This window comes from Macaca fascicularis, chromosome 6 (genome assembly GCF_037993035.2).
Source record: "Macaca fascicularis isolate 582-1 chromosome 6, T2T-MFA8v1.1".
NCBI lineage: Eukaryota > Metazoa > Chordata > Mammalia > Primates > Cercopithecidae > Macaca > Macaca fascicularis.
In genome coordinates this window covers 75,065,888-75,084,259 of record NC_088380.1, presented here as the reverse complement: position 1 = coordinate 75,084,259, position 18,372 = coordinate 75,065,888, and the positions used below count along the sequence as shown (strand labels likewise).

The 18,372-nt window shown below is 41.6% G+C and overlaps 1 protein-coding gene across 30 annotated transcripts in view; it reads right to left on the bottom strand.

Moving 5' to 3' along the window:
- Positions 1-18,372, bottom strand: part of RAD17 (RAD17 checkpoint clamp loader component) — a 47,674-nt gene that overhangs the window by 8,176 nt on the left and 21,126 nt on the right. For 27 of the 30 annotated variants that reach the window (XM_045393819.2, XM_073993579.1, XM_005557077.4 and 24 more), the window contains 5 exons: positions 16,687-16,869; positions 15,474-15,559; positions 15,214-15,360; positions 11,859-12,008; positions 7,020-7,140 (listed from right to left, as the gene is read on the bottom strand). In XM_045393819.2, coding sequence (XP_045249754.2) covers positions 7,020-7,140; positions 11,859-12,008; positions 15,214-15,360; positions 15,474-15,559; positions 16,687-16,869 — 687 coding nt within the window. Of the gene's footprint in view, positions 1-3,585; positions 3,809-7,019; positions 7,141-11,858; positions 12,009-15,213; positions 15,361-15,473; positions 15,560-16,686; positions 16,870-18,372 lie in introns of those variants that run through there. The other 3 variants (XM_073993589.1, XM_073993588.1, XM_073993582.1) reach the window with 2 other exon arrangements.

Below are 18,372 nucleotides of genomic sequence, written 5' to 3'. Positions count from 1 at the left end.
GCCTGGGTGATAAGAGTGATACTCTGACTCAAAAAAAGAAACAAACCCCCCCCCACACACACAAAATACTACTTATAGTCACCATGTTGTAAAACAGAACTCTTGAATTTACTCCTCCTACGTAACAAAATTTTGTATTCTTTGATCAACATCTCCCCTATCACCCAAGCCATGGTAATCCCATTGTGTGCACTACTACTATGAGATCAACTTTTTTAGCTCCTATATAAGTGAGAATATGCAATAGTTGTCTTTCTGTGCCTGGCTTATTTCATTTCAAATAAGGTCTTCCAGGTTCATCCATGTTGTTGCAAATGACAAAATTTTGTTCTTTTTTATGGCCAAATAATATTCCATTGTGTATATATACCACATTTTCTTCATCCAATGGACAATTAGACTGACTCCATACCTTGGTTATTGTGAATAATGCTGCAATAAAACATGGGAGGGAGGGCAGATATCTCTTCAACATATTGACTTCATATATATATATATTTTTTGAGATGGAGTCTGGCTCTGTCACCTAGGCTGGAGTGCAGTGACATGATCTCAGCTCACTGTTATAACCTCCAACACCTGGATTCAAGCAATTCTTCTGCCTCAGCCTCCAGAGTAGCTGAGACTACAGGAGTGTACCACCACACCTGGCTAATTTTTTATATTTCTGGTAGAGACGGGGTCTCACCACGTTTGCCAGGCTGGTCTCAAACTCCTGGCCTCAAGTGATCTGCCTGCCTCGCCTCCCAAAGTGCTGGGACTATAGGCATGAGCCACTGTGCCTGGCCTCGACTTCATATTCTTTGGATATATGTCCAGTAGTGGGACTGCTGGATCATATGGTAGTTCTATTTTTAGGGTTTGTTTTTTGAGACAAGAGTTTTGCTCTTGTTGCCAGGCTGGAGTGCAATGGCGTGATCTTGGCTCACCACAACCTCTGCCTCCCAGGGTCAAGCGATTCTCCTGCCTCAGCCTCCCAAATAGCTGGGATTACAGGCATGCACCACCATGCCTGGCTAATTTTTGTATTTTTAGTAGAGGCAGGGCTTCACCATGTTGGTCAGGCTAGTCTAGAACTCCTAACCTCAGGTGATCTGCCCACCTTGGCCTCCTAAAGTGCTGGGATTACAGGTGTGAGTCACCATGCCCAGCCTATTTTTAGTTGTTTTTTTGTTTTGTTTTGTACTTTCAGTAGAGACGGGGTTTCACTATGTTGCCAGGCTGCTCTCAAACTCCTGACTTCGTGATCCGCCTGCCTTGGCCTCCCAAAGTGCTGGGATTATAGGCGTGAGCCACCGTGCCCGGCCTATTTTCAGTTTTTTAAGGAACCTCCATACTGTTCCTCAAAACAGCTGTGCTAATTTACATTCTTACTAACTCTGTAAGGATTCCCTTTTCGCCACACCCTGGCCAACACTTGTTATCATTTGTCTTTTTGATAACAGCCATTCTAACTGGTGTAATATGAAATCTCATTGTGGTTTTAAAGTGTTTCCCTGATCATTAGTGTTAAGTTTTAATGTTAAGCAGTTTTTCATTTACCTATTGGCCATCTGTATGTCTTCTTTTAAGAAATGTCTATCCTGTCCTTTGCCTTCTAAGACAGCATCTCACTCTGTGCCCCAGGCTGGAATGTAGTAGCATGATCTCGGCTCACTGCAACCTTCCCTTTCCAGGCTCAAACCATCCGCCCACCTCAGCCTCCAAGTAGCTGGGACTATAGGTGTGTGCCACTACACCTGGCTATTTTTATCTTTTTTTTTTAAAAAAAACAGAATTTTGCTCTTGTTGCCCAGGCTGGAGTGCAATGGTGCAATCTTGGCTCACAGAAACCTCCGCCTCCCAGGTTCAAGCAATTCTCCCGCCTTAGCCTCCTGAGCAGCTGGGATTACAGACGCCTGCCACTGCACTAAGCTAATTTTTTGTATTTTCAGTACAGGTGGGGTTTTGCCATGTTGGCCAGGCTGGTCTCGATCTCCTGACCTCAGGCGATCCACCCACCTCGGCCGACCAAAGTGCTGGAGTTACAGGCGTGAGCCACCGCGCCTGGCCAATTTTATCTATTTTTTTGTAGAGACAGGGTTTCACCATGTTGCCCAGGCTGGAATTGCCTGTTTTTTAATTGGGTTGTTTTCTTACTATTGCATTGAGTTCCTTATATATTTTGATTATTAACCCCAATCAGATGTATAATTTACAAATATTTTCTCCCACTATGTAGGTTAGCTCTTCATTCTGTTGTTTCCTTTGCTGTGCAAAGGTTTTCCAGTTTTGAGGTAATCCTATTTGTTTATTTTTGCTTTTGTTGCCTATAATCAGGATCTTTAAAAAATAGCTCTTTGATATGAACAGCTTAGAGATGTGATCCCCGAATCAGAATTTTTAATTAGTGGATAAATGATAAAAGTTAACTTCACCAGCAATTTTACCATCAGTTTCTCTTTTGTAATGTGCATTTTAAGGGCCATATTTCATTAATGATCACCTGTCTGTGGTGCTAATCTTCAAAAGAGAAAACAGAATTTGTGTCATATTAAAAATATTAGTAATATACCATATAACTTACCAAAACATCTCAGAAATTTTATTTTATTTTTTTGGAGAGGGTCTCGCCCTGTCACCCAAGCTAGACAGGCTAGAGTGCAGTGGGGTGATCACAGCTCACTACACCCTTCACTTCCCGGGCTCAAGTGATCCCCCTACTCCAGCCTCCCGAGTAGCTGGGACTACAGGTGCAAGCCACCACACCCAGCTAATTTTTAAATTTTTTTTTTTTTTTTTTTTTTTTGAGACGGAGTCTCACGCTGTTGCCCAGGCTGGAGTGCAGTGGCGCGATCTCGGCTCACTGCAAGCTCCGCCTCCCAGGTTCCCGCCATTCTCCTGCCTCAGCCTCCTGAGTAGCTGGGACTACAGGCGCCCGCCACCACGCCCGGCTAATTTTTTGTATTTTTAGTAGAGACGGGGTTTCACTGTGGTCTCGATCTCCTGACCTTGTGATCCGCCCGCCTCGGCCTCCCAAAGTGCTGGGATTACAGGCTTGAGCCACCGCGCCCGGCCTAATTTTTAAATTTTTTTGTAGAGACAAGGTATCACTGTGTTGCCTAAGCTGGTCTCAAACTCCTGGGCTCAAGCGATCTTCCCACCTTGGCCACCCAAAGTGCTGGGATTATAGGCATGAGCCACCATGCCTGGCACAGAAATTTTAAACAGAGTTGACCTTATCAGTGATCAGAAGAAAGGATTAAAGAGTAAATATCTACTTTGATACAATGAAGTGTTTTATCTTATAGCTTTTGTGAGTATTGATACTTAAAGTGTTTAAAATGTTGTGTATTCATAGGCAAAAATAACGTTTATGCAGTGGACATGATGAATCTGTTGGTCAGAATCCAGATATCTTTCCTCTCCTTGCCATTTTTTTTAAGATCACTTCTGTGGTATTTCTGCCAAAAAAATACATATCCTGAATCCAGTCATGAGGAATCACCAGACAAATCCAAATTGAGGGATAGTATACACCGTAACTGTCCTGTATGCCTCTAAAATGTCATGGACAAAGAAAGACTAAAAAACTGTTCAGATGAAGGGAGACTAAAAACACATGGAAACTGAATCACTAAATGCACGAGGTTATCTTTCATTGGATTCTGGACAAGAAATGGGGAGTTATCATTTTACAAAGGATATTATTAGGGCTGGGTGCGGTGGCCTGTGCCTATAATCCTAGCACTTTGGGAGGATGAGGCCAGAGGATTGCTTGAGGTCAGGAGTTCAAGACCAACCTGGTCAACATAGCGAGATCCCGTCTCTATTAATTAAAAAAGGACATTATTAGGACAACTGGCAAAATTTGAATGGGGACTATAAAATAAATGGTATTAATGCTAATTTCCTGATTTGATGTGCATACTGTGGTTATGCAAGAAAATATCCTTGCTTTTTAGCAAGGGCAGACTTAAGTTTTTAAGAATAATGGGATATCATGCCTGCAATTTACTCAAAACTAGTTTAGCAAAATAATACATATATGTGCATGCTTATAAAGAGAGAGAATATAATTAGGCAAATATGGTAAAAAATGTAACAATGGGGAAACTTAGTGAAGGATATACAAGAATTTTTTTGTACTATTCTTGCATCTTTACGTTTAAAATAATTTCTTTTTTTTTTTTTTTGAGATGGAGTCTCGCCCTGTTGCCCAGACTGGAGTGCAGTGGCGCCATCTCGGCTCACTGCAAGCTCCGCCTTCTGGGTTCTTGCCATTCTCCTGCCTCAGCCTCTCGAGTAGCTGGGACTACCGGCACCCGCCACCACGCCCAGCTAATTTTTTATATTTTTAGTAGAGACGGGGTTTCACCGTGTTAACCAGGATGGTCTCGATCTCCTGACCTCGGGATCCACCTGCCTCGGCCTCCCAAAGTGCTGGGATTATAGGCGTGAGCCACCGCGCCCGGCCTAAAATTTCAAAATAAAGTTTAAAAACTAGTGGTCGGGTGTGGTGGCTCATGCCTGTAATTCTGCACTTTGGGAGTCCAAGGTGGGCAGATCACTTAAGGCCAGGAGTTCGAGACCAGCCTGGCCAACATGGTGACACCCCACCTCTACTAAAAATACAAAAAAAAATTAGCCAGGTGTTGTGGCACATGCCTGTAATCCCAGCTACTTTGGAGGCTGAGGCAGAAGAATCACTTGAACCTGGGAGGCGGAGGTTGCGGTAAGTCGAGATCATGCCATTGCACTCCAGCCTCGGCAACAAGAGTGAAACTCCGTCTCAAAAAAAATAATAATAAAAAGTTTAAAAACTAGTGTAATCTTTTGTTTCTTTCTTTTTTTTTTTTTCGAGCTGGAGACTCGCTCTGTCGCGCGATCTTCACTCACTGCAAGCTCTGCCTCCCAGGTTCACGCCATTCTCCTACCTCAGCCTCCCAAGCAGCTGGGACTAGGACTATAGGCGCCCGCCACCAGGCCCAGCTAATTTTATTTATTTATTTATTTTGTATTTTTACTAGAGATGGGGTTTTACCATGTTAGCTAGGATGGTCTCGATCTCCTGACCTCGTGATCTGCCCATCTCGGCCTCCCAAAGTGCTGGGATCACAGGCGTGAGCCACTGCACCCAGCCAAAAACTAGTGTACTCTTAAAGCAATTGGCAAAGAGAAGGGAAATCTCTGGATTCTGATCAACAGATTTATCATGACCACTGCCCAAAAATTATCCCATTTTTGCCTATGAATGCACAACATTTTCAAAACGTATCCAGGTGTATACTGCCACAGGCATAGTAATGTTTGTAGCATTATAATTTCATAACATAGAAACATAATGAAAATATACTATTAATAGGCATTTTTGTAATACTGAAATCAACCAAAATACACATCATAAGGTTAAATAAAATGTTTATAAATTTGGAAAAAATGAGTTAGATTTCAATACACTTTAGCATTACTGCTCTGACATTAACTTATAAGATATGAAAGGCTATCCACAGTAAGTGATATAAGCAAATGAAAGCTTGCCTCATTCTGCATGTCTCTACATTCACAGAAGAGTATCTGGAAGAGTTTACATTAATCTGTCAAAGCAATGTCAAAGCAACCTGTGGTTGTAGGGGAAGTACTTTCAATTTTTACTTTAGTAAGTTCTTTTTTTTTTTTTTGAGACAGAGTCTCGCTCTGTCACCCAGGCTGGAGTGCAATGGCCCGATCTCGACTCACTGCAACCTCTGCCTCCCGGGTTCAAGATTCTCCTGCCTCAGCCTCCCGAGTAGCTGGGATTACACATGCGTGCCACCACACCCGGCTAATTTTTTGTTTTTTTTTAGTAGAAATGGAGTTTCCCAGTCTTGGCCTCCCAAAGTGCTAGGATTACAGGCGTAAGCCACTGTGTCCAGCCCTTTATATATTTCTATATCGTTTGATGCTTTTTGTTTTTTTGAGACAGACCTCACTTTGTCACCCAGCCTGGAGTGCAGGTATGCGATCTCGGCTCACTGCAGCCTCCACCTCCTGGATTCCAGTGATTCTCCTGCCTCAGTCTCCTGAGTAGCTGGGATTACAAGCGCGTGCCACCGCACCTGGCTAATTTTTGTATTTTTAGTAGAGACAGAGTTTCGCCATGTTGGCCAGGCTAGTCTCGAACTCCTAACCTCCAGGGATCTGCCTGTCTTGCCCTTCCAAAGTGCTGGGATTACAGGCATGAGCCACCACAGCTGGCCTGTTTGATGCTTTTTTTAAAAAAACATAAAGGATGCAGAATTATCTGGATCAAAAAATAAAAGGAAAAAAAGTATCTCACTGCATATAGCAATAAGTTGGCCCACAAAAAGATACTGATATAAAACCCTAGTTCTGGCCATGCGCGGTGGCTCACGCCTGTAATCCCAGCACTCTGGGGGGCCGAGGCAGGTGGATCACAAGGTCAGGAGATCGAGACCATCCTGGCTAATATGGTGAAACCCCGTCTCTACTAAAAATACAAAAATTAGCCAGCTGTGGGGGCATGCACCTGTGGTCCCAGCTACTCCAGAGGCTGAGGCAGGAGAATCGCTTGAATCCAGGAGGCAGAGGTTGCAGTGAGCCAAGATCACGCCACTGCACTCCAGCCTGGGCGATAGAGCGAGACTCCATCTAAAAAAATAAAATAGGCCAGGTGCAGTGGCTCAAGACTGTAATCCCAGCACTTTGGGAGGCCGAGACGGGTGGATCACGAGGTCAGGAGATCGAGAGCATCCTGGCTAACACGGTGAAACCCCGTCTCTACTAAAAAAAAATACAAAAAACTAGTCAGGCGCGGTGGCGGGCGCCTGTAGTCCCAGCTACTCAGGAGGCTGAGGCAGGAGAATGGCATGAACCCGGGAGGCGGAGCTTGTAGTGAGCCGAGATCCGGCCACTGCACTCCAGCCTGGGTGACAGAGCGAGACTCCGTCTCAAAAATAAAAAATAAAAAATAAAATAAAATAAAATAAATTAATGAAAAACCCTACTTCTTAAAAGAAAAAAAAAACTTATGTTATTACCTTGATTTCTCATTGGAATGGTTAGTAGAGCAAGGTATGGCAATAGCTGAGTTTGGAGGCATAAAGCTGGCAGGCAGAAATCAGGAAAAAGTGCTTTTGCTGCCAGGCAATTTTCCCGATACTGTATAGAAAAGAAAAAAAAAGATGAAAGGAAAAACGAAATTAAAAATATGTATTCCTAGACAAACTAAGTTTACTATATAAACGTACACAGTAAGTTTATATTAACTTGTAGGTTTATATACCACAAATATACTTTTAATAGCTTATATAAGTAGTCCTTTATAGTTTGTCTAACATTGTCTAATAGAGTATTTTACCTACGTAACTATTTCACATTTGATAAACAAGAATTTTTAAAAGACATTGAATGTATAAGAAAACCAAATTTAAAACTCAAAAGAATTATTTATGAGCACACACACATCACAAATTACATGAAAATATTATTTTTAATGAAATAATTTGTTTTCTGTAGTCAACATAATGTTACGCTGAGCAAGAGAAAAGCACAATCCCTGCCTTCCAGAAGCTAACAGTCTCAGATAATTTATATGTAGCTACAAGGCAAAATTAATATATATGCTATAAAAGACAAAGCAGGCCAGGCATGGTGGCTCACACCTGTAATCCCAGCACTTTGGGAGGCTGAGGCAGACAGATCACGAGGTCAGGAAATCGAGACCATCCTGGCTAACATGGTGAAACTCTGTCTCTACTAACAATATAAAAAATTAGCCCAGCCGGGCGCGGTGAGCACTTTGGGAGGCCGAGACGGGCGGATCACAAGGTCAGGAGATCAAGACCATACTGGCTAACACGGTGAAACCCCATCTCTACTAAAACTACAAAAAAATTAGCCGGGCGAGGTGGCGGACACCTGTAGTCCCAGCTACTCAGGAGGCTGAGGCAGGAGAATGGTGTGAACCCGGGAGGCGGAGCTTGCAGTGAGCTGAGATCCGGCCACTGCACTCCAGCCTGGGAGACAGAGCGAGACTCCATCTCAAAAAAAAAAAAAAAAAAAAAAAAAAATTAGCCGGGCGTGGTGGCATGCGCCTGTAGTCCCAGTTACTCGGGAGGCTGAGGCAGGAGAATTGCTTGAACCTGGGAGGTAGAGCTTGCAGTGAGCCGAGATCGCGCCACTGCACTCCAGCCTGGGTGACAGGGCGAGACTCTGTCTCAAAAAAAAAAAAAGACAAAGCAAGTCAATGAGATATAAATTGCTTAAAAATGATTAAATTCTCGAAGAAATCTGTTGGAAAAAATGTCCTAGGTAATAAATTATAGGGTAATTTTCAGCTGTATAACTTTAGAATCAGAAGACATCTCAGAGACGACCCAGTCCAGGGGTCATGAATTCAGATATTACAGAATTCAAGCAGGCAATATAAGTGAATGAACCAGCTGGGGACAGTGGTACCTACTACTCTCATCTCAAAGGGGCAGATGCTACATGGCGAGGTGATTGCTGCCATGCAGAAATATGAGCCAGTGTTATACTTCACTTTCGTTTTTTTGAGAGATGGGGGTCTCCCTCTGTTGCTCAGGCTGGAGTGCAGTGGCACAATCATTGTTCACTGCAAACTCTGCCTCCCAGGCTTAATCAATCCTTCCAATTCACCCTCTCAAGTAGCTGGCACTAGGTAGGAAAAACAAAAAAAAATTTTGTTTTTCTTTTTCCTGTAGATTTGGGATCTCATTATGTTGCCCAGGCTGGTCTCAAACTCCTGGTGTGTGCCACCACACCCAGCTAATTGTTTTATTTTTTTTTTATAGAGATGGGATTTTACCATATTGCCCACGCAGGTCTCAAACTCCTGGGCTCCAGTGATCCTTCCACATCAGCTTTCCAAAGTGCTTGGAATACAGGTGTGAGCCACTGCACCTGGCCTTTTTTTTTTTTTTTTTTTTTTTTTCCTACCAGGAGATTCCAGAAATTCTGAAGCTAGAAATTCATATCTAACTTTTTTTTTTCCTGAGACAGAGTCTTGTTATGTCACCCAGGATGAAGTGCAGTGCTGTGGCATGATCTTGGCTCACTGCAACCTCCGCCTCCTGGGTTCACGCGATTCTCCTGCTTCAGCCTCCTGAGTAGCTGGGATTACAGGAGCGCACCACCGCACCCGGCTAACTTTTGTATTTTTAGTAGAGATGGGGTTTCACCATGTTGGTCAGGCTGGTCTGGAACTCCTGACCTCGTGTTCTGCCCGCCTTGGCCTCCAAAAAGTGCTGGGATTATAGGCGTGAGCCACCGCGCCCAGTCGAAATTTGTATCTTTTAATCATTAGTCTGATTTTTAAAGATTGGCAATTCATTTTGAAAACTTTGTTGTGTATTTTGTCTTCAACTTGTGTGCCACCCATTTTTTACCTCTAAATAATTCAATCATCTACATTTTTTGCTGTGGAGAGTAAGAACACATTAGGTAAATACCTTGTCCACATAGAGGCAAGGCCAAGATTTCCTCTCCTTTCTTTGATTAATTTAAATTGACAAGCTCTCTATTTATAGTATACAATATGATGTTCTGAAATATGTATATATGGTAGAATGGCTAAATCAAGCCAATTAACATATGCATTACCTTACATACATATATTTTTGTGTGTGTGGTGAGAACACTTAAAATCTACTGTTTTAGTGATTTTCTTTCTTTTTTTCTTTTTGAGACGGAGTCTTGCTCTGTCTCCCAGGCTAGAGTGCAGTGGCGCGATGTCAGCTCACTGCAAGCTCCACCTCCTGGGTTCACGCCATTCTCCTGCCTCAGCCTCCAGAGTAGCTGGGATTACAGGCGCCCGCTGCCACGTCCAACTAAATTTTTGTATTTTTAGTAGAGACAGGGTTTCACTGTGTTAGCCAGGATGGTCTTGATCTTCTGACCTTATGATATGCCCACTTTGGCCTCCCAAAGTGCTGGGATTACAGGCGTGAGCCACCACACCCGGCAGTGATTTTCAAAAACATGATACATTGTTATTAATAGTCACAATGTTATACAACATATCTCTTGAACTTAAAACTTATTCCTCCTGGCCGGGCACTGGCATGGTGGCTCATACCTGTAATCCCAGCACTCTGGGGGGCCGAGGCACGTGGATCATGAGGTCAAGAGATCTAGACTATCCAGGCTAACATGCTGAAACTTTGTCTCTACTAAAAATACAAAAATTAGCTAGGTAAGGTGGCGCACACCTCTAGTCCCAGTTACTAGGGAGGCTGAGGCAGAATTGCTTTAACCTGGGAGGCGGAGGTTGCAGTGAGCCAAGATTGCGCCACTGCACTCCAGCTTGGTGCAGAGCGAGGCTCAGTCTCAAAAACAAAAAACAAAAAAAAACTTATTCTGCCTGCCTAACTGAAATTTTATATACTAGGGATTTCTGTTTTCCAGTCAGCATTCTCAGGTTGAACTAGGGTTTATTTATTTATAATTTTTTTCTTTTTCTTGTAGATATGGGATCTCACTATGTTGCCCAGGCTGGTCTCAAACTCCTGGGCTCAAGTGATTCTCTTGTTTTGGCCTTCCACAGTGCTGGGATTACAGGTGTGAGCCACCATGCCTGGCCCTAAAGTTTGTTTTTAATTGAAACTAAAATATAACTATGCAGCTGGGTGCAGTGGCTCACACCTGTAATCCTAGCACTTAGAGAGGCCAAGGCAGGTGGACCACTTGAGGTCAGGAGTTCAAGAAGAGCCTGGCCAACATGGCGAAACCCTGTCTCTACTAAAAATACAAAACTTAGCTGGGCATGGAGGCACATGCCTGTAATCCTAGCTACTCGGGAGGCTGAGGTGAGAGAATTGCTTGAACCTAGGAGGCAGAGGTTACAATGAGCCGAGATGGCACCACTGCACTCCAGCCTGGTGACAGAATGACTCTGCCTCAATTAAAAAAATAAATAAATAAGGCCGGGCGCGGTGGCTCAAGCCTGTAATCCCAGCACTTTGGGAGGCTGAGACAGGTGGATCACGAGGTCAGGAGATCGAGACCATCCTGGCTAATATGGTGAAACCCTGTCTCTACTAAAAAAAATACAAAAAACTAGCCGGGCGAGGTGGCAGGCGCCTGTAGTCCCAGCTACTCGGGAGGCTGAGGCAGGAGAATGGCGTAAACCCAGGAGGCGGAGCTTGCAGTGAGCTGAGATCCGGCCACTGTACTCCAGGCTGGGCGACAGAGTGAGACTCCGTCTCAAAAAAAAATAAAAATAAAAATAAAAATAAATAAATAAATAAATAAATAATAAAATATGGCCCGGCACAGTGGCTCACATTTGTAATCCCAGCACTTTGAGAGGCCGAGGCGGGAGGATCACGAGGTCAAGAGATCGAGACCATCCTGGCCAACATGGTGAAACCCTGTCTCTACTAAAAATACAAAAAATTAGTCGGGCGTGGTGGCTGGCGCCTGTAATCCCAGCTACTTGGGAGGTTGAGGCAGGAGAACTGCTTGAACCTGGGAGGCGGAGGTTGCAGTGAGCCGAGATCGTGCCATTGCACTCCAGCCTGGGCAAAAAGAGCGAAACTCCGTTTCAAAAAATAAAAAAATAAAAAATAAAAAAAAATGTAACTATGCTTTGATTCCAATAAAACTGAACTAATAAAATATGTATATGTTTTCAAATTTTGATGGTCTTTTTTCCCTTAAAAAATTGTACAAGCATTTAAGAGTAACCTTTTTATGTTTAATAAAAACTCAGAATCTAATTGTGGACCTTAGCAACTATTTCATTAAAAATGACACATTTTTTCCTTTGTTATGTTTTAAAGAAAATAACTGCTTTGAGTTATAATTCATATACTATAAAGTTCACATATTCAAAGTATACAATTTTTTTTTTTTACCTTTTTATATATTAGAAACCACTGAGGTTTGTGCAAAGGTCGAAAACTTGATCCTCCTCCTTGGCAATGAGCATATCCTCGGGCTTTGTTGGAATGTATCACACCTCTCGTAGCTATAGATGTGCTATATTCCCTGAGTAAAGAGCATGTCTAACAAATGAGACAAGATGTGAAAGAAAATAGATTTATAAAAGAGCATTACTGGTATTCCCGATACATACAAAATACTAACCGTATTTAGTTTCTATGTGTTCACTTTCTTCAACATCACTACAGCCTTATAAATAACGGCACTATAAATTTATCTAAAGCAAATTCCACTGGGACATATCAATCAAATTAAATGTGTAAACCCTGAGTGGATCTTGGACAGGGGTAGGGGAAACAACTTTGAATACATTTTTTAGGCAAATGAGGAAATCTGAATAGGGAGAATATATTGCTAGATTAGTGTTAACTTTCTTTGGAAAGTTAATTATATAACTTATTAGTTAACGTAATTAGTTAATATAATTAAAATATAATTAAAACTAAAATATGACTATGCAGCCGGGCACAGTGGCTCATGCCTGTAATCCCAGCACTTTGGGAGGCCAGTTATATTAACTAGTTATAGTTTAGTTTCAGTTGGGTATGATAATGCTATGGTAGTTGTAATAGAACAATGTTCTTATGTTGCTTAAGTATTAAGTGCCATGATGTTCACAATTATTAACACTTTCCAATTATTCAGCCAGAAATAAATATGTAAATATACAGATTAAGAAAAAGTGGCAAAATATGCAAACTGCCAAACAAAAGTTAAGGATATGCAGCTATTCATTGAACTATCATTATTTTTTTCAATTTTTAATTTGTGAGGGTACCTAGTAGCTGTATATTTATGAGTTACAGGAGTTATTTTGATACAATGCATAATAATTACCTCCAGGTAAATGGGGTATCCACTACCTCAAGCATTTATCCTTGGTGTCACAAACAAGTCAATTATACTCTTTTCGTTATTTTGTATTATTATTTAAAACAGGGTCTCAGTCTGTTGCCCAGTCTGGAGTGCGGTGGCACGATCACAGCTCACTGTAACCTCAAAATCCTGGGCTCAAGTGATTCTCCCACCTCACCTTCCCAAATAGCTAGGACTACAGGTGCCTGCCACCATACCTAGCTAATTTTTTTTTTTTTTTTTTTTTTTTGAGGCGGAGTTTCGCTCTGTCTCCCAGGCTGGAGTGCAGTGGCCGGATCTCAGCTCACTGCAAGGTCCGCCTCCCGGGTTTACGCCATTCTCCTGCCTCAGCCTCCCGAGTAGCTGGGACTACAGGCGCCCGCCACCTCGCCCGGCTAGTTTTTTTTGTATTTTTTAGTAGAGACGGGGTTTCACCATGTTAGCCAGGATGGTCTCGATCTCCTGACCTCGTGATCCACCCGTCTCGGCCTCCCAAAGTGCTGGGATTACAGGCTTGAGCCACCGCGCCCGGCCCATACCTAGCTAATTTTTAAAATCTCTTCTAGAGATGCGGTCTGGCTGTGTTTCCCAGGCTGTTCTCAAACTTCTGACCTCAAGTGATCTTCCTGCCTTGGATTCCCAAAGTGCAGAATTAGTGGCAGGAATCACTGCTCCTGGTTCACTGTACTATCCTTTTAATTTATTTATAGGTTGGAAAATTTCAAAATAAAAAAGAAACAATTATTTTAAACGTTAAGCAAATGCAACTGCTGAGTAATGAAGCTCTATATCATAAATGGTTTTTCTGTGTCTTTCCTAATTTTACTTATTACTGTTATTTCAATGTTTTAATTTTTTGAGACAAGGTCCAGATCTATTGCCCAGGCTGGAGTGCAGTGGTGTGATCTCAACTCACTGCAGCCTCTGCCTCTCGGGCTCAAGCCATCCTCCCACCTCAGCCTCCTGAGTAGCTGGGACCACTACACCCAAGCAATCTTCTTGGCATTTTTTGTAGAGATAGGGTTTCGTCATGTTTCCCCAGCTGGTCTCAAACTCATAAGCTCAAGTAATCCACCTGCCTCGGCCTCGTTAAGTGCTGGGTTTACAGGTGTGACCCACTGAGCCCAGCCTTATTTTAGTATTTATAACACACAGAAATATTAGCATATCAAAACAGTGTTGTCCAACAGAACTTCCTGCAATGATGGAAATGTTTTGTATCTGGGCTGTTCAATAAAGTAGCCATCAGCCACATGCAGTTACCAAGTACTGGAGATGTGGCTAGTATGACTGAGGAACTGAATTTTTAAGTAAATTTAAATAGCTACTTGTGGCTGGTGGCTATTGTACTGGTAAGGGCAGTTTTAAGACGTTAAGAACAAAATACAAATTTTATAGTAAATAGTTTAAAATACGTAAAAGAAATAAATTTTAAAAACTAGCAGAAAGTGTAGCAACATGTACAGTTCCTTATCTTGTATCTACTTTTTAATGGTTGTCGTATTTTGAGTATGTATTAATTTTAAAATCAGAAAATAAGCTGGGGCCACGCATGGTGGGTCACGCCTGTAATCCCAGCACTTTGAGAGGCCAGGGCAGGCAGATCACTTGAGCTTAGGAGTTCGAGACCAGTATGGGTAACATGGTGAAACCCTGTCTCTACCCAAAAAAAAAAAAAAAAAACCAGCTAGGGATAGTGGTGCTTGCCTGTAATCCCAGCTACTGGATGGGGGAGTGCCTGAGGTTGGAGGATAGCTTGAGCCCAGAAGGTCAAGGTTGCAGTGAGCAACTACTTTGTACCACTGGACTCCAGCATGGGCAAAAAAGTAAGATACTGTCTCGAAAAAAAAAAAGAAAATAAGCTGGGCATGGTAGTGTGTATCTGTATTTCTAGCTACTTGGAAGGCAGAGAGGAGAGGATCCCCTAAGCCCAGTAGTTCAAGACCAGCCTGGGTAACATAGCTATAGCTAGAGCCTCTTCTCCAAAAAAAAAAAAAAAAAAAAAACCATAACCACAAAACCAGAAAATTTAGAGACAGGAGTGGTGGTTCACGCTTGTAATCCCAGCACCCAGCACTTTGGGAGGCTCAGGTGAAAGGACTGTTTGAGCCCAGGAATTTGAGACCAGCCTGAGCTGATCTAGTGAGACCCTGTCTACACACACACACACACACACACACACACACAGAAAATAACTTTAGAAACAATTGGTACTATATTATCAGCAGAAAAATCAGATTTGCTACTGAAGCTTCATTATAAACACTGAGTTGGATACATTAACTTTAGCATAGTTATTAAGAAGAGTCACATAAAATAATGTCAGGCAATTAGGGATAAAAGTAAACTTTCTTTTCTTAATTCTAAGGAAATACCTATAAGCATTTTAAGTCAAATGTCAAATGGTCTTACATTCCAGTCACCACTGAGGATATCTGCAAAACTTAGAAATTCACTGGCTCTCACAATATCATCAATATCCATGAAGAAATCTATGTAGTTTTGGTGAAGATATAAATTAAATAAGTCTCCAGGCATGTGTGACATTTCTACTATCTCCTATAAAAACAAGCATATATACTTAAATTTGGCAAAAATGCAATGGTCAAATATATATGCACACAAATAATATATCCTTTGTAACCTGTACTAAGTGTCATTAAAGAACTTACCTCAGGTTCAACAAGTAATGTATCCCGTTCATATTCTGATAAATGAGAGGGCAACCGAGGTGAGTCTAATTCTGTTAAAGATGCTCCTATAAAAAATTGCTGAAATTATTAAAGATAATACCTTCTTTATAATTATATAGCACCAGTCATTTGAAGAGTCTGAAAATTTTAGACATACAATACCAACATAGTAAGCAAACTGTTCAAAAATAATAAATAAAAACAACTGGAAGGAAGCATCTATTTTATCCATATTAGCAAGAACTAAATTAAGAATTCTGATGCTTAGATTACGGCTTTTCTAGACTTAAAATATTCTACTTCCTAATGCACTCCCATTTCACCTTTTCCAGCTTTGGGTTGCTTTCTTCCCTTGATCTCTCATCTCAATACAGTGGTCTTTACTCTTATCTACTATGTACGAAGATGTTGCTCTCTACATGAAAGAATACGAACTCCATTTGCTAATGCAAGAGACGATGAACGTATGTTGGAGAGGAAAAGAAAGGAGAGAAAGAAAAGAATCAGTGGGAATAGTCACTCAAGTTCAAAGTAAGAGGATCCAGTGACAGAGGAATGTCCTCACTGCCATCTAAGTGATGCCCATTTTCCTCAGATGGTATGGAGGTTTCCATTTAGAAATCCCAATTTCTTTCCTTCAGGATCATCAGACTGAATACAGGCATTTGCTATCAAAAGGAGGGACTATTTGGGACACTAAAATGGGCAATAGGGAGTGAAAGAACTGAGAGGGAGCAGTCATCAAAAAAGACAGAAAAGGCAATAAACATCTCTGGTTGGGGAGTCAGAAAGCTTGTAAACTAGAGAAATACAAGAGGATTGAAAGAAACCTTAAGCTACCTGGTAATTTGTCTAAGGCTCTGTTGGCTGGAGCCCAGTATTAAGAGGGCTTTAGGCTACCAACACTTGCCACAAAAGTCTAGATGATCTGCTGTCTTATCTTCTGCAAACTATAAAGATTTACACACATGGATATGGCCTGCAATAGCATGTTTTTACTTTTAATCCTGCTCATGGTCAGAAAATATTCTATTTTCCTACTATGTCTTAGGCCTAGGCAAACAGTATCTGACCTAGCTCTAACTCTTAGAGCAGAACCAAAATACATGACATTTTTTTAGAAGTGACATTTTATTTCCATTTTAAGACTACGTGATATCCAACAGATTTAAAAAATGTAAAAATTTCTTACTTTTACAATACAGAATTTTCCCCAAAGCTCTGAAGAGAAACAGAGAAACATCTTTGCCACCAATAGCTTGGACCTCTTGATTTTCAAAAACCCTATCAGGTTTTTTTCTTCGTTTTGATTTTGACAGCACAGCATCCGATTTTAAAGACATTCCTTTTTTCCTTGGCCATAAGTTGTTTTCTGCTGAATAATATACACCCAAGTGACAATATTTAAATTAAAATATGAAAATTAAAACTAAGAACACTTCAGATATAGTTACACTAAATATTCTAATTAAAATATGTTTTCCTAATAAACAAAAATTACAAACGACATTAACCAAGTCAGAATCCTCTTTGGGTTACAAACATTAAAATGGAATAAAATGTTATCTGCAAGTTATTTCATAATGCAGATTTCAAACTTTCACATGCACAACAGCACAATCTCCAATATAGGTTGACATTCGTGATCCAAAAATTCAAACTCCAAAATGCTCCAAAATATGAAACTTGCAGTGCCAACAAGATGCTCAAAGGCAATGGTCATTGGAGCACTTTGTATTTCAGATTTTCAGACGAGGGATTTTCAACTGGTATAATGCAAATATTCCAAAATCTAAAAAAATATCTGCAATCCTTCTATTCCCAAAAATTTCAAATAAAGGATATTCAACCTGTACTGTCATATCGCCTTGGTTTCTCGTCGTGTTATGTGCAAGATACTGTCCCTGGCATGTGATACATTTGAATTTAATCTTCATAACAATCCGGTGAAGGGAGAATTTTTTTTTTTTTTTTTTGAGATGGGGTCTCACTCTGTTGCCCAGGCTGGAGTGCAGTGGTGCCATCTCGGCTCACCACACCCTCTGCCTCCTGGGTTCAAGCAATTCTCCTGCTTCAGCCTCCCAAGCAGCTGGGATTACAGGCATATGCCTGGCTAAATTTTTGTATTTTCAGCAGAGATGGAGTTTCACCATGTTGGCCAGACTGGTCACGACCTCCCAACCACCCGACTTAGCCTCCCCAAGTGCTGGGATTACAGGCGTGACCCACCATGCCTGGCCTTTTCTTTTTGACACAGGGTCTGGCTCTATCACCCAGTCTGGAGTACAGTGGCGCAATCATAGCTCACTGAAGCCTCAACCTTCAGGCTCAAGTGATCCTCCCACCTCAGCCTCTCAAGTATCCGGGACTACAGGTATGCACCACTATGCTGGCTATATATATATTTTTATAATTAGAGATGAGGTCTCGCTATGTTGGGCTGGTATCAGACTCTTGAGGTTGAAGCTTCCTTCTACCTCAGTCTCCTATAGTGTTGGGATAACAGGTGAGAGCCACTGCACCTGACCAATTATTATTAGACAGTTAATGAAATGAGATACAAAGAGGTGAAGTAATTGGCTCAAGGTCATCAGTGAGTGAATGACTGGAATCCAGGCAGTCTGGTTCTGCAGTGTATGTTTAACAACCTCTCTACTGATGTTGAGAGTATCCAATTTATGAATACGCATGTGATCAAATTTCTCGGGTTTTTAATTTTTTTTCTTAATTTTTTTGTAGAGACAAGGTCTTGTTATGTTGCCCAGGCTTGTTTCAAACTCCTAGGCTCAAGTGATCCACCCACCTTGGCTTCAGGCATGAGTCACCATGCTTGCCCCAAGTTTCATTTTTAAGTCTACTATTTAGAACTCAAGAGTGC